This window comes from Poecilia formosa, unplaced genomic scaffold (genome assembly GCF_000485575.1).
Source record: "Poecilia formosa unplaced genomic scaffold, Poecilia_formosa-5.1.2 Scaffold149, whole genome shotgun sequence".
In the NCBI taxonomy this organism is placed as follows: Eukaryota; Metazoa; Chordata; class Actinopteri; order Cyprinodontiformes; family Poeciliidae; genus Poecilia; species Poecilia formosa.
In genome coordinates, this window is record NW_006800088.1 from 111050 (window position 1) to 124272 (window position 13223).

At 35.0% G+C, this 13223-nt stretch overlaps 1 protein-coding gene across 2 annotated transcripts in view; it reads right to left on the reverse strand.

Annotated features, from left to right (window-relative positions):
• Positions 1-302: 302 nt before the first annotated feature.
• Positions 303-13223, reverse strand: part of LOC103145999 (sialoadhesin-like) — a 39397-nt gene continuing 26476 nt past the window's right edge. The window contains exons 3-13 of one of the 2 annotated variants that reach the window (XM_016677191.1): positions 8522-8788; positions 6387-6662; positions 5711-5977; positions 3495-3740; positions 3228-3353; positions 3008-3023; positions 2837-2928; positions 1545-1595; positions 1399-1461; positions 1239-1316; positions 303-778 (exon numbers count right to left, since the gene is read on the reverse strand). In XM_016677191.1, the coding sequence (XP_016532677.1) occupies positions 1258-1316; positions 1399-1461; positions 1545-1595; positions 2837-2928; positions 3008-3023; positions 3228-3353; positions 3495-3740; positions 5711-5977; positions 6387-6662; positions 8522-8788 (1463 nt within the window). In that variant the 3' untranslated portion in view covers positions 303-778; positions 1239-1257. The remainder of the gene's footprint in view (positions 779-1238; positions 1317-1398; positions 1462-1544; positions 1596-2836; positions 2929-3007; positions 3024-3227; positions 3354-3494; positions 3741-5710; positions 5978-6386; positions 6663-8521; positions 8789-13223) is intronic. The other variant, XM_016677192.1, reaches the window with a different exon arrangement.

Genomic DNA, 13223 nt, shown 5'->3' on the forward strand with positions numbered 1-13223 from the left:
GAGATTAAACCCTCAATCAGATGACTGACAACATAAAACCGTTCAGAAAAATCCCAACTTTATCACTTACTTCATGTGTTCAAACTTAATTATACGGATTTTGACGGATCTTTCTTCACAATACGTTTGATTGGAGACACATGGCTTAGAAAAACCATAAATGTATTACATTTTAACTGTAAAGCTGACTATGCAATCACTGTTAAGTTGGATAACTGATGTATGTAGATAAAGTGCTACACTAGAAATGTGATGCAGTAGCAAATGAAAACACGACAGCATGAAAAGACAAACTATTCAAATATGAAAACACTAATTTTATCAAAATTTGAAAAAGAAACGGAGAGCTTACAGTAACAACTAATACATTTAAACACATTGCGAAACAAAACTACAAAAAATGTACACGTTTCACATTTTCTTTCTTTGCTGCATTTTGCGACAGAACACATTTACATCCAAGTCTTCAAAGAGTTAAAGAAAAACTATCAGCTCAAAGAAAGGCTGCTCTACTTTAAATTTTACATCAGTAAATATGAATCAAAGAATTTAAGAAAATACATTTCAGCACTTGCAGTAATTTCATAAAACAGCTTCCTTAAAAGACTCCTACACAGGAACATGTGGAAAAAGTGGGATTTTGAAGGACGTGATGAGCTTGAACTCATGATAACTTCTAGAAGAGTCCGTCACATCATGTATCTGACGTGGCAGTTTTGTTATCCTGACCTGGTTTCAGAATAAAATACTGAGTCTGCTGCTGCAGGACTCCTCCGGTCTGGAAATGAAAAGATGATCTGTGTCAAACTTTTAGCTTCAGAATGAAAATGGTGAATCAGGAATCTGAAACCTTTCAACAGATTCGTCACTGTACAACTTTTAAAGATAAAAAAAACGCTTGACCTTGACGAATAAAGATGAATGCACACATATTCTTAACCTTTCATTTTCCTCTTGGATTTATTGTACTTATTTAATCTCAGCTAAGCAAGCAGCCAGTATGAGACTCATGAACTGCATGTATGACAACCTTGGTAACTGTAACCAACTCAACTAAACTCCTGATTGAAATCTGGAACAGAAAACATCTCGGCAAGCATTTGTTCAGCTCAAACCCAACTTTCACTTTTGCATTAAATGGCGCCCAAATCGATATGACGACAGTAAACCTTAAATTGCTGTTATGATTTCACTTTTCCTACATCGCAGCATAGAACATCTGTGAAATCAAATATTACCTTTCAGTTTGTTCTCGTTCTACTCCTGCAACTTCACTTCAGAGTAAACGGCGCTCTCCTCTGCTTCCCGAGGCCTCCCTGTTGGGATGGTCACAGCAACGACAGGAAGGTTAAAACCGCTCAGTCGTTTTTCTCCTGTTGCACATTAATTGGGACTCACTCGTTCTGTCGACGTCTTTCAGTTCAATGTGAGAGTACGTGACATCTCTGGGTTCATCTGCAGCTGAAACGTTTCACGGTTTTAGATGAGCTACGGCGGATCAAAGTTAACTTTTGCATCTGTTGTGTTTCAAGGATGTACTTCACCATTTCCTGTCGCTTCAGAGGACTTGACTGACGCATAGAGGTTGGTGTTATCTGCAGTAAAAGAGGGGAAACGTTCTTTTTGGCGCTTTCTTCTTTTTATGTGGATAATACTTAAAAAAAAACACATTTCTGTAACACATTTTAGAGGAGAATTGGTAGAACAAGTGGAATTTAGTGGCTAAATGTAATTCAGCAAGTTTTGTTAAAACTTTTGCAGCCGTCACCAAGTCTAGTCATAATACTGTCAGTCAAACATCATCAGTCTAATCTACTTCTGCTGTTTCTGGAAGAAAAACATGGTGAATTTGTACCAGTAGAAGTAGTTGAGCAATAAAAAAATAAAAAATAAAAACTCAACAGTCGTGACATGCATGCTACTGAGGAAGCCTTTATCTAAAGAAGAAAACAGCAAATGTTGTGCAACGTTGGTCAAAATAGCTCATTCCAAATATGGTTCACTATGGCTAAAATGTTAATGGGAGAGATAAAAATGAACATAAGTGAGATAAACGGCTTCTCTGCTACAGTTGCGTAAGCGATAACTGGTAGAGACAAACATGCTGTTTCCGAGGAAAAAAAATAGAAGAGCAGATGTGGAAACAATAGTTTCAAAATGTAACATTACCACACATTCAAAGAAAACTAGCTCGATGTTTTCATCTCTTATTACAGTAAATGTTTGAGTTTGAGAGGAGAAATGCACACCGCTGTTTTTTTTTGTTTGTTTTTTTTTGAGCAGTGCAGCATTTCCTTTTTCTCAAGAAAAAGAGCAGGAACAAATCTGAGTTACTGCATCCGTCTACTCACTCTTTAAAGAACATTTTCTTAAAATATGGATCTTCTCCCGGGAAACCAACTAGATAAGATGAACTTCATCATTTTTCTTTTTATCATTTATCATGCGGCCACTGCAATGCCTGCTGATGGCTGCAAACTTCAACCACTTAGCTTCACTGCGACTTTCTGGAGGACATGTATTCAAATTTTAGTTGGCATGTTTACATTTCACACTAGTTCTCACTACTTATGTGGATCAGTAAAAAGAGCCACAATCAATTTAAGGTACATTTTTTAAAGTGTATCATCAAAAGCAGAGTGAAAATGCAGCATTAAAAAACGCAAAATTAATGACATTCATGCAAATCGTGATTGTATGGAAATTTCTCACTGGCATCGTCGTCAAATTTTATTAAACTTGAATGAAAAAGACGCTTAAAAATCATCATTATCAATGACATCATAATTAGACGTAACAAATCTCAATGACTAAACACAAACATTGAAGCTCTGACCTTGAGGAGGAGATCTGTAGTCATTATCTTCAGTGTTGTTGACTCCATGGTTGGTGTTTGAGGTTTGACCTCTGCCCTCTGCCTGCTTCGATCTGAAACATCAGACATGCAATTAAATTGATGACAGTTTGAAAATTGTAGATTTTAAAGGAAATAAACTGCTGCACTGACCTGATGCACCATAAACCTGTGAAAATATATTTTATATCACATTATTCCATGTTTTTTATTTATAAGCAACAATGTGTATTAAGTAACAGTTATTTAAGTTCATTATCTAAATTCCAGATTTAGGGATTGAGGCTAATTTGCATCTGCAGTCATATCTCTCACATCATCTTTCTTAAAAAAATGGATCAATAATATATTTCAGAAAAAAAAATGGCGTCACCTTTGGACCGTCTGCAGCACCACAACAAGAGAACGAGAATAATGAGAATAAAGAGAACGACTCCAACAACTGGTCCAACAATCAACATGACAGGAAATGAAGAGCTGACAGGACTGGATACAGTTACTGGAAATAAGAAACATTAAAAAGGAATGGAAATGGAAAAACATCTGCATCACACCCTCAAAAAGATCCAAAAAATTTCTCCCCAAACAACTAAATGGATTCACCAAAGAAGACACCTGAAGTCTTTAAAATCCTCCTCACCTCTAACAGACATCCAGCTCCTTGGTGAATCTTTTCCTGAATGTTGACATTTGTAGAAACCTTCATCTGACTTTGACACTGCAGAGATCTTCAGCTCCTCTCTGCTGTCATTATGGAGGAGTTTATCATTATGATAGAAAAACACATTGGAGAGAAGTTGTTGTGTTTTATCTCTGCAGCTCAGAGTAACAGGATCTCCTTCAGTCACAGGATGAACAGGACTCAGCAGGATTATATTATTAATGTCTGTACAACAGATAAAATTACATTTCAGGCATTAGTTTCAAAGTTGGAGATGTATGTCATTGAGGAAAGATTTTACATTTACATAAATCAGAACATATTTTGATTTCAGACAAATTATTTGTAGTGAATGTTTAAAAAAGTGACCTCTAAATAATCACTTACACACAAATGATCTTGTGCATTTAAAACAACTGAATTTGACGTCATGAAGTAAAACACAGAACCTCCAGTTTTAGAAAGAATCCATATGTTGGAAGAAAATGTCTACATGCAATAATCAAAATCATCATTTGATTTTATGTTATGATTCTTACTTTTCGAAAAGTTAAATTGTATTTTTGTTGGAGAGAAAAATGAGTAATTCATAAATATTGTGTTTTACAATGAAGAAGATATAAGAAACATTCTGCACTGTATAAATATTAAATATAAAAATCTGAAAGAAAAAGTTTATAAATCATAACCCACCATGTACAGTGATGTTCACTGCATTGCTGATCTCTCCTGATCCAGACTCACACCAGTAAACTCCTCTACGAAGCAGGAAGCTGTCGGTGATACATGTAGATCCAGTCATTCTCCCCCAGTTGGAGCAGTCTGACAGATCTCCTCTTTCTGTAACCCTCTTCACTCTCCACTCAGCAGAGTTTCCCTCACAGCTCAGAGTCACAGATTCAGAGCTGAAGTGTTGAACTCTGTCAGGATTCACTGAGAGAGAAGCTGCTGGATGAGGATCTGGAAAATAAATATAGAAACATCCAAATCATCTACGGCTTTATTTATTGTCTTTAGTTTCAAATATACATTTTATCAAAGCAATAAATTAATCAAACAAAATGTCTTCAACAAAAACTTTGTCTCAAAAGACAAACTGCAGTTCATTAGTGATTTTGGTCAGAGGGGTGTTGTTGTCAAATACACCAAAACTTTTACTTTTCACTTCATCATTTTATGTTTTTATTGTGCTTTGGATAAATTCAACAATATATGACATCCAAGATAAAACTTTAACATTTCTTTTTTACAGTGATAATGAATCCAACAACTTTAAATTACTGTTAAGGATAAAGTTCTTGGATCAGTAGAAATAATGTAAAAACATTTTTTTACTCACTGAGTGGAGACACACAGATAAACTGACCTGCTGACCAGACAAAAGTTGGATCTCTGTATTTTAGTTCTCCACTTCCTGCTTGACACACATAACCTGCTGTGTTATTGAGTCCATGAACAATGTAGACGTTCTCATCAGTCCCATTGGAGCTGCCAGGCAGCAGCTCATAGTTGTAACCGTAGAAGATGTTTGATGGATCAGGAACAGCTTTATACCAGAAGAACCTGGTTCCTGCAGGTGGATGTTGAACCTCACAGCTCAGAGTCACTGAGGCTCCAGGACTCAGCCATGATGNTTTATCTCTGCAGCTCAGAGTAACAGGATCTCCTTCAGTCACAGGATGAACAGGACTCAGCAGGAGAGGAGCAGAATCATCATCTGTAAAACAGATAAAATTACATTTCAGGCATTAGTTTCAAACTTGGAGCTGTATGTCATTGAGGAAAGATTTTACATTTACATAAACCAGAATATATTTTGATTTCAGACTAATTATTTGTAGTGGATGTTTAAAAAGTGACTTATAAATAATCACTTACACACAAAAGATCTTGTGCATTTAAAAACAACTGAATTTGACCATCATGAAGTAAAACACAGAACCTCCAGTTTTAGAAAGAATCCATGTTGGAAGAAAATGTTTATATGCAATCATCAAAATCATCATTTGATTTTATGTTATGATTCTTACTTTTCTAAAAGTTAAATTGTATTTTTGTTGGAGTGAAAAATTATTAATTCATTAATATTGTATTTTATAATGATGAAGATATAAGAAACATTCTGCACTGTATAAATATGAAATATATATGATAGATAAGAATCTGAAAGAAAAAGTTTATAAATCATAACCCACCATGTACAGTGATGTTCACTGCATTGCTGAACTCTCCTGATCCAGACTCACACCAGTAAACTCCACTATGAAGCAGGAAGCTGTCAGTTATACATGTAGATCCAATCATTCTCCCCCACTTGGAGCAGTCTAACAAATCTCCTCTTCCTATAAACTTCATCACTCTCCACTCAGCAGAGTTTCCCTCACAGCTCAGAGTCACAGATTCAGATCTGAAGTGTTGAACTCTGTCAGGATTCACTGAGAGAGAAGCTGCTGGACGAGGATCTGGAAAATAAATATAGAAACATCCAAATCATCTATGGCTTTATTTATTGTCTTTAGTTTCAAATATACATTTTATCAAAGCAATAAATTAATCAAACAAAATGTCTTCAACAAAAATTTGTCTCAAAAGACAAACTGCAGTTCATGAATGATTTTGGGAGAAGGGGGGTTGTTGTCAAATACACCGAAACTTTTACTTTTCACTTCATCATTTTATGTTTTTTATTGTGCTTTGGATAAATTCAACAATATTTGGAAACCAAGATAAAACTTTAACATTTCTTTTTTTACATTAATAATGAATCCAACAACTTTAAATTACTGTTAAGGATAAAGTTCTTGGATCAGTAGAAATAATGTAAAAACATCATTTTTTACTCACTGAGTGGAGACACACAGATAAACTGACCTGCTGACCAGACAAAAGTTGGATTTCTGTAAGTTGGTTTTCCACTTCCTGCTTCACACACATAACCTGCTGTGTTATTGAGTCCATGAACAATGTAGACGTTCTCATCAGTCCCATCAGAGCTGCCAGGCAGCAGCTCATAGTTGTAACTGTTTAATGGTTTAGGAACAGCTTTATACCAGAAGAACCTGGTTCCTGCAGGTGGATGTTGAACCTCACAGCTCAGAGTCACTGAGGCTCCAGGACTCAGCCATGATGGAGACGCAGAGAGTTTATCTGTTGGAGAGAGTTTTTCTATGTCAATAAAAGGCTTCAGGTTAAAGAAAAATATCTCACACACGGTCAGAAACTCTGTAATTAGAGAACTCAGATTATTTCCAGACAGTTGGTAAAACATTTTATTGTAATGTTTCTGCATTTTATGGAGGAATTCATGCAGTTCTAACTTTGAACTATTTCATTTTCTCAAATCCTCAGAAATGACTCAATGAGAAAATTAGTTTTTATTTATGTTAGCTATTCTTGTATAATTGTCAAATATACCTTTAACTAAAGGTTTCTGCCTTTAAAACTAAGAAAGCTCTGGGAGGAAACAGACATTTATGCTCAACCTATAACATATATTTTAATTAAAATATCAGTCGTTTTGTATCTGTAAGGAAGAAGTGGGTTGGTAATCCAAAGAATCAGACCAACTTGTTTAAAGAACAAACATTGATAATGAAAAAACCTTAATATTTTAACTAATTATCACTTATTTGCATCAAATGCGTTAAAAATGTGCAATAATGTTTTTATATGAAAGATTTATGACCAACTTACACACAGTTAATATGACAGCATCGCTCCAGGCTGTTGAGTAACTCCCATTAGTTCCTCTGCAGCTGTATTCTCCACTATGAAACTTAATAGCTGAATGTATGTTAATGTATTCACTGGATGTTTGAGGTTTATTTAACCTGGTTGGTCTCCATTCATACGTCCATTTTATTCCTTCTCCTCCTGGGATCTTACACTGGAGATAAACTCTCTCACCTTTGTATATCAGAGGCCCTTTGTCTTTCAGGACCACAGTGGCTTGAATGGAAACTGTTCACATAAACAACATGAATGTATTAGTTTAAAAGAAACATTAAGTCAACAAAAATATCTATATATTTTTGATATATTTTTTGATTTTAAAAAATATATCATCATTCATCAAGTTCATCAAGTTGAATGATGACTAAAATAGAGCTCTGTGTCTATTTCCACTTAGATCCTCCACCAACCAAAGCATTTAACCTCCATTTAGTCGAGTTTTGCTTGACATCACATTTGTTACATAATGTATTAAATAAATAAATGTCCTTGAGCATATTATGTTAAAACTGTACATTATGACTGTAAACAATGATGTCTAAGATTTTAAAATGTCCTGCTACGTTATTTTATGTTCTATTTCCTTATTTTATAATGTATTTAGTGGTNAGGAACAGCTTTATACCAGAAGAACCTGGTTCCTGCAGGTGGATGTTGAACCTCACAGCTCAGAGTCACTGAGGCTCCAGGACTCAGCCATGATGGAGACACAGAGAGTTTATCTGTTGGAGAGAGTTTTTCTATGTCAATAAAAGGCTTCAGTTTAAAGAAAAATATCTCTTATATAATAACTCGCTGTAATTAGAGAACTCAGATTATTTCCAGACAGTTGGTAAAGCATTTTATTCCTCTAACACATTCCTCTGCATTTTATGAAGGAATTCATGCAGTTCTAACTTTGAAATATTTCATTTTCTCAAACCCTCAGAAATGACTCAATGAGAAAATTTGTTTTTATTTATGTTAGCTATTCTTGTGTAATTGTCAAATATACCTTTAACTAAAAGTTTGTACCTTTAAAACTAAGAAAGCTCTGGGAGGAAACAGACATTTGTGCTCAACCTATAACACATATTTTAATTAAAATATCAGTAGTTTCGTATCTGTAAGGAAGAAGTGGGTTGGTAATCCAAAGAATCAGACAAACTAGTTTAAAGAACAAACATTGATAATGAAAAAACCTTAATCTTTTAACTAATTATCACTTATTTGCATCAAACACATTAGAAAATGTGCAATAATGTTTTTATATGAAAGATTTATGATCAACTTACACACAGTTAATACGACAGCATCGCTCCAGGCTGTTGAGTCACTCCCACTTGTTCCTCTGCAGCTGTATTCTCCACTATGAGACTCATTAGCTGGAAGTAAGTTAATGTATTTATTGGATGTTACAGGTTCATTTAACCTGGTTGGTATCCATTCATACGTCCACTTTGTTCCTTTTCCTCCTGGGATCCGACACTGGAGATAAACTCTCTCACCTTTGTATATCAGAGGCCAGTTTGGATTCAGGACCACAGTGGCTTGAATGGGACCTGTTCACATAAACAACATGAATGTATTAGTTTAAAAGAAACATTAAATCAACAAAAATATATATATATATATTTTTTTTTGATATATTTTTTGATTTTAAAAAAATACATCATCATTCATCAAGTTCATCAAGTTGAATGATGACTAAAATAGAGCTCTGTGTCTATTTACACTTAGATCCTCCACCAACCAAAGCATTTAACCTCCATTTAGTCGAGTTTTGCTTGGCATCACATTTGTGACATAATGTATTAAATAAATAAATATCCCTGAGCATATTCTGTTAAAAACTGAACATTATGACTGTAAACAATGATGTCTAAGATTTTAAAATGTCCTGCTACGTTATTTTATCTTCTATTTCCTTATTTTATAATGTATTTAGTGGTTTTAAGTGTGAATGTAATATGACGGTTATGATTTTTGGATTTTACAGCAGCCAGCGTCTGAACCCAAGACAAGTTTCTTTTGGGACTACAAAATTTGTCTCACCTTATGTTCATTTTACATTTTATTAAATTTATAACATTACTTTTTTAAAAGTTCCACACAGAAACATCAGATAATACTGCATGAAATAATCTGCTGGAATAATTCTTCATTTTCTTCAGGCATGTGGAGCATAAATCAGTTTTTAATTCTGGTAAATCGTTTTTTCAGCTCTTGACAGACCCATTAAGTTTTCTGTAAATTTCTATTTTTACATTGAAGTGAAAAGTGAATAAATGTAAAAATGTGATGTAAATTTTCAATCAATACGACAGACCTCGTCTACTTTTAAGGGAAGGATTAAAACAAAGTTGATCAAACTTATAATCAGACTTATTAGATTATTCTGAACTATATCTGTAATTAGGAGCTAATGATTCTGACCATCTATACTCTGCTACTGTCTCACTATTCTCAGTTACTCATCATCTACAGTTATTGCTGCCATTAACTTCATGTTCTCCCTCCACTTTTATGAATTATGTGTAGCTTTCTCACCCTGTTCTAATAAATGACCATGATTAATAAACAGGAGGTTATTTATCTATTATTCAGCAGCAAATCAATAAAGTACTATTTTGACAAAAAGACAGTTATGTCAACATATTTTCCTCTGATACCCTTTACCTCTTTTTCAAATCCTTCCCTCTTGCTCTCAGCGAAGGCGGACGCTTTTTCCTCTGCTCCCTCCCTGCCCATGCCTGCCCTGCTTGCTCTGTTTTTGTCCTGTCTTTTTCTCTTTTTCTCTATTTTTGGAGCCTTTCTTTGCACATCATCCAAATCTACAAACTATGGATCTGGTCAACCGATCTCTCAATGCAATTGATAAAATTTTCGACGAGAAGTCTGGGCACAGGAGAGCCCTTTTGTCCTGCAGGGACACACCCAGCGGGATTCATCCTGGATTTATTCATGACAACAGGAGGACTCTAAACTCACTTACGGAATGGAATCGATCTTGGAGAAGTTGCTAGTTTCGGCTCAGTGGAACGACCAAACTAATTTGGATAATTGAGATGTATTGGAGAGACTTTAGGGAAGATTCAAATTTATAATCTACCCGACTGTTTCTGAATTGGCTTTGCCCATGTTGCCTTGGAAGGGCTGCATATTACCAATCTCCTTGAAGATATGTAAACACAACACACTTCCCTCCTCACCCCCTCCTGTTTCCATGGAGCTGTGGAGCTGAGCTCTCCCAAGGACATTCCTCAATAACACCTCGATCGAACTTTGCCAGGAGTGTCAGTGACATCGTTCCAAAGCCCTTTGATGTCACCGCCTTCACTCGTGTCTTTGTTTTGCCCCTTTGTTTTGTCTGCATGTTGCCATCTGCCCTAATGTGTCCTTTCCTCTTTTTCCTTTGGTTTGTTATTTTGTTTGCATTTCCTTTTAACTCATGTAAAGCTCTTTGAATTGCCTTGTTGCTGAAAATGTGCTATATAAATAAAATTACCTTACCTAAACATGTATTAATAAATAGTCTGTTAACATCAATGCAACAAATTCTTACAGAGGCCATAAAGAGACATTGAAGAAACTCTCATGTGCACCAGACACCTGATGGCATCTTGTTTGGAACCAGATACTGTCCTGTGCGTGTCACATATTATCTGGTGCGCACAANTTTTCCTGAATGTTGACATTTGTAGAAACCTTCATCTGACTTTGACACTGCAGAGATATTCAGCTCCCCTCTGCTGTTACTATGGATGAGTTTATCATTATGATAGAAAAACACATTGGAGAGAAGTTGTTGTTCTTTATCTCTGCAGCTCAGAGTAACAGGATCTCCTTCAGTCACAGGATGAACAGGACTCAGCAGGAGAGGAGCAGAATCATCATCTGTAAAACAGATAAAATTACATTTCAGGCATTAGTTTCAAACTTGGAGCTGTATGTCATTGAGGAAAGATTTTACATTTACATAAACCAGAATATATTTTGATTTCAGACTAATTATTTGTAGTGGATGTTTAAAAAGTGACTTATAAATAATCACTTACACACAAAAGATCTTGTGCATTTAAAAACAACTGAATTTGACCATCATGAAGTAAAACACAGAACCTCCAGTTTTAGAAAGAATCCATGTTGGAAGAAAATGTTTATATGCAATCATCAAAATCATCATTTGATTTTATGTTATGATTCTTACTTTTCTAAAAGTTAAATTGTATTTTTGTTGGAGTGAAAAATTATTAATTCATTAATATTGTATTTTATAATGATGAAGATATAAGAAACATTCTGCACTGTATAAATATGAAATATATATGATAGATAAGAATCTGAAAGAAAAAGTTTATAAATCATAACCCACCATGTACAGTGATGTTCACTGCATTGCTGAACTCTCCTGATCCAGACTCACACCAGTAAACTCCACTATGAAGCAGGAAGCTGTCGGTGATACATGTAGATCCAATCATTCTCCCCCACTTGGAGCAGTCTAACAAATCTCCTCTTCCTATAAACTTCATCACTCTCCACTCAGCAGAGTTTCCCTCACAGCTCAGAGTCACAGATTCAGATCTGAAGTGTTGAACTCTGTCAGGATTCACTGAGAGAGAAGCTGCTGGACGAGGATCTGGAAAATAAATATAGAAACATCCAAATCATCTATGGCTTTATTTATTGTCTTTAGTTTCAAATATACATTTTATCAAAGCAATAAATNATTCACAAAAATAATGAATCTGGTTAATTTAGCAAACTGTGACTTTTATGTTGGAATATTATGTACCATACAGCTGATGGGTCTGCAGTTTTTCCAGAATGTGGTGCTTTATGTTGTTTCTTTTTGTCTTCTATTTGAGAAATCACACATCTCAGAAACATGCAGCAGTCTTTGAGGTTAGACGTTTAAAATCCCAATCAGCTGAAACACTGATTGGTCAAACTAATAAACTTATTGACATGTTGTTGCTTTTTAAATGATAAGATGGACGGATAAAACCAGCAGAACGATTCATCACTCCCACAGTTACATAAACCTTTCATTTATCAGAATACCTAAAATTCTACAATTGATAACAAAAGCTCAATTCATATAAATATACTAATGCTGCATCCACAGCTAAGATCCATTTACTTTTAGGTGAAAAGTTTATGCTGCTGTTCAGATTTAGCAGGAGTTTCTAGGGATCCTACTGAGGTATTTTGGTCACCAGGATGCCCCTCGTTCAAACATATTGAAACAGAAAATACACTAATATAGTCCATGGGCTAAACTATACAAAACAATAATGAACTAATTGATGATGACTTTACAACAACAGTACAGTTTTGTTTTACCTGATTCTCTTGATTCTTCACTGGATCCTAGTTGTCTTGGATTATCTGGACCTTTTGGATCAGAGGGTTTTTTGTTGCCATTTGTTTTTCTGTGTCCTGTCAAAATATTTTAAACTCAAGTTCCTGAATCTTTTTTTTTCTTTTTACAGATTTAAAGAGAACAGACATAGTTAGATTTCAACGTTCATCCTCTACCCTCATCAGATGAGGCCACTGCTGTGTTATTCTAGTCACTCCTGTCTCATATTGCAACGGCAGCAGGTCAGACTAGAGACGTAATATGAAAATGCAAACCTCACAGGATTGAAGCTGTACTCACACTGACATTACAGATTACAACGATCAACTCAAAACATCAACATATTCAATTCCTGCCCAGCAGATTTTTAGGTTGAGAAGAGATTAAAACCTGATAGGAGTTTAAAAACTCTTAATCTTAATCAACATAGACATGTTGAAAACACAATGATGTTTTTTTTTATTTATTAAAATGTGGTTGTGCTATTATAGGCAGAGGTGTTAACCTGACAAATGTTTGCTTATATCCTCAGCAGACAGTTTCCTGTTTTCTCATCCAGTCTGCAAACCAATAGAAACCTTGTCAAGCATGAGAGGTTGGCTAAACTTTCAGGTTAATATCGAGCAGCT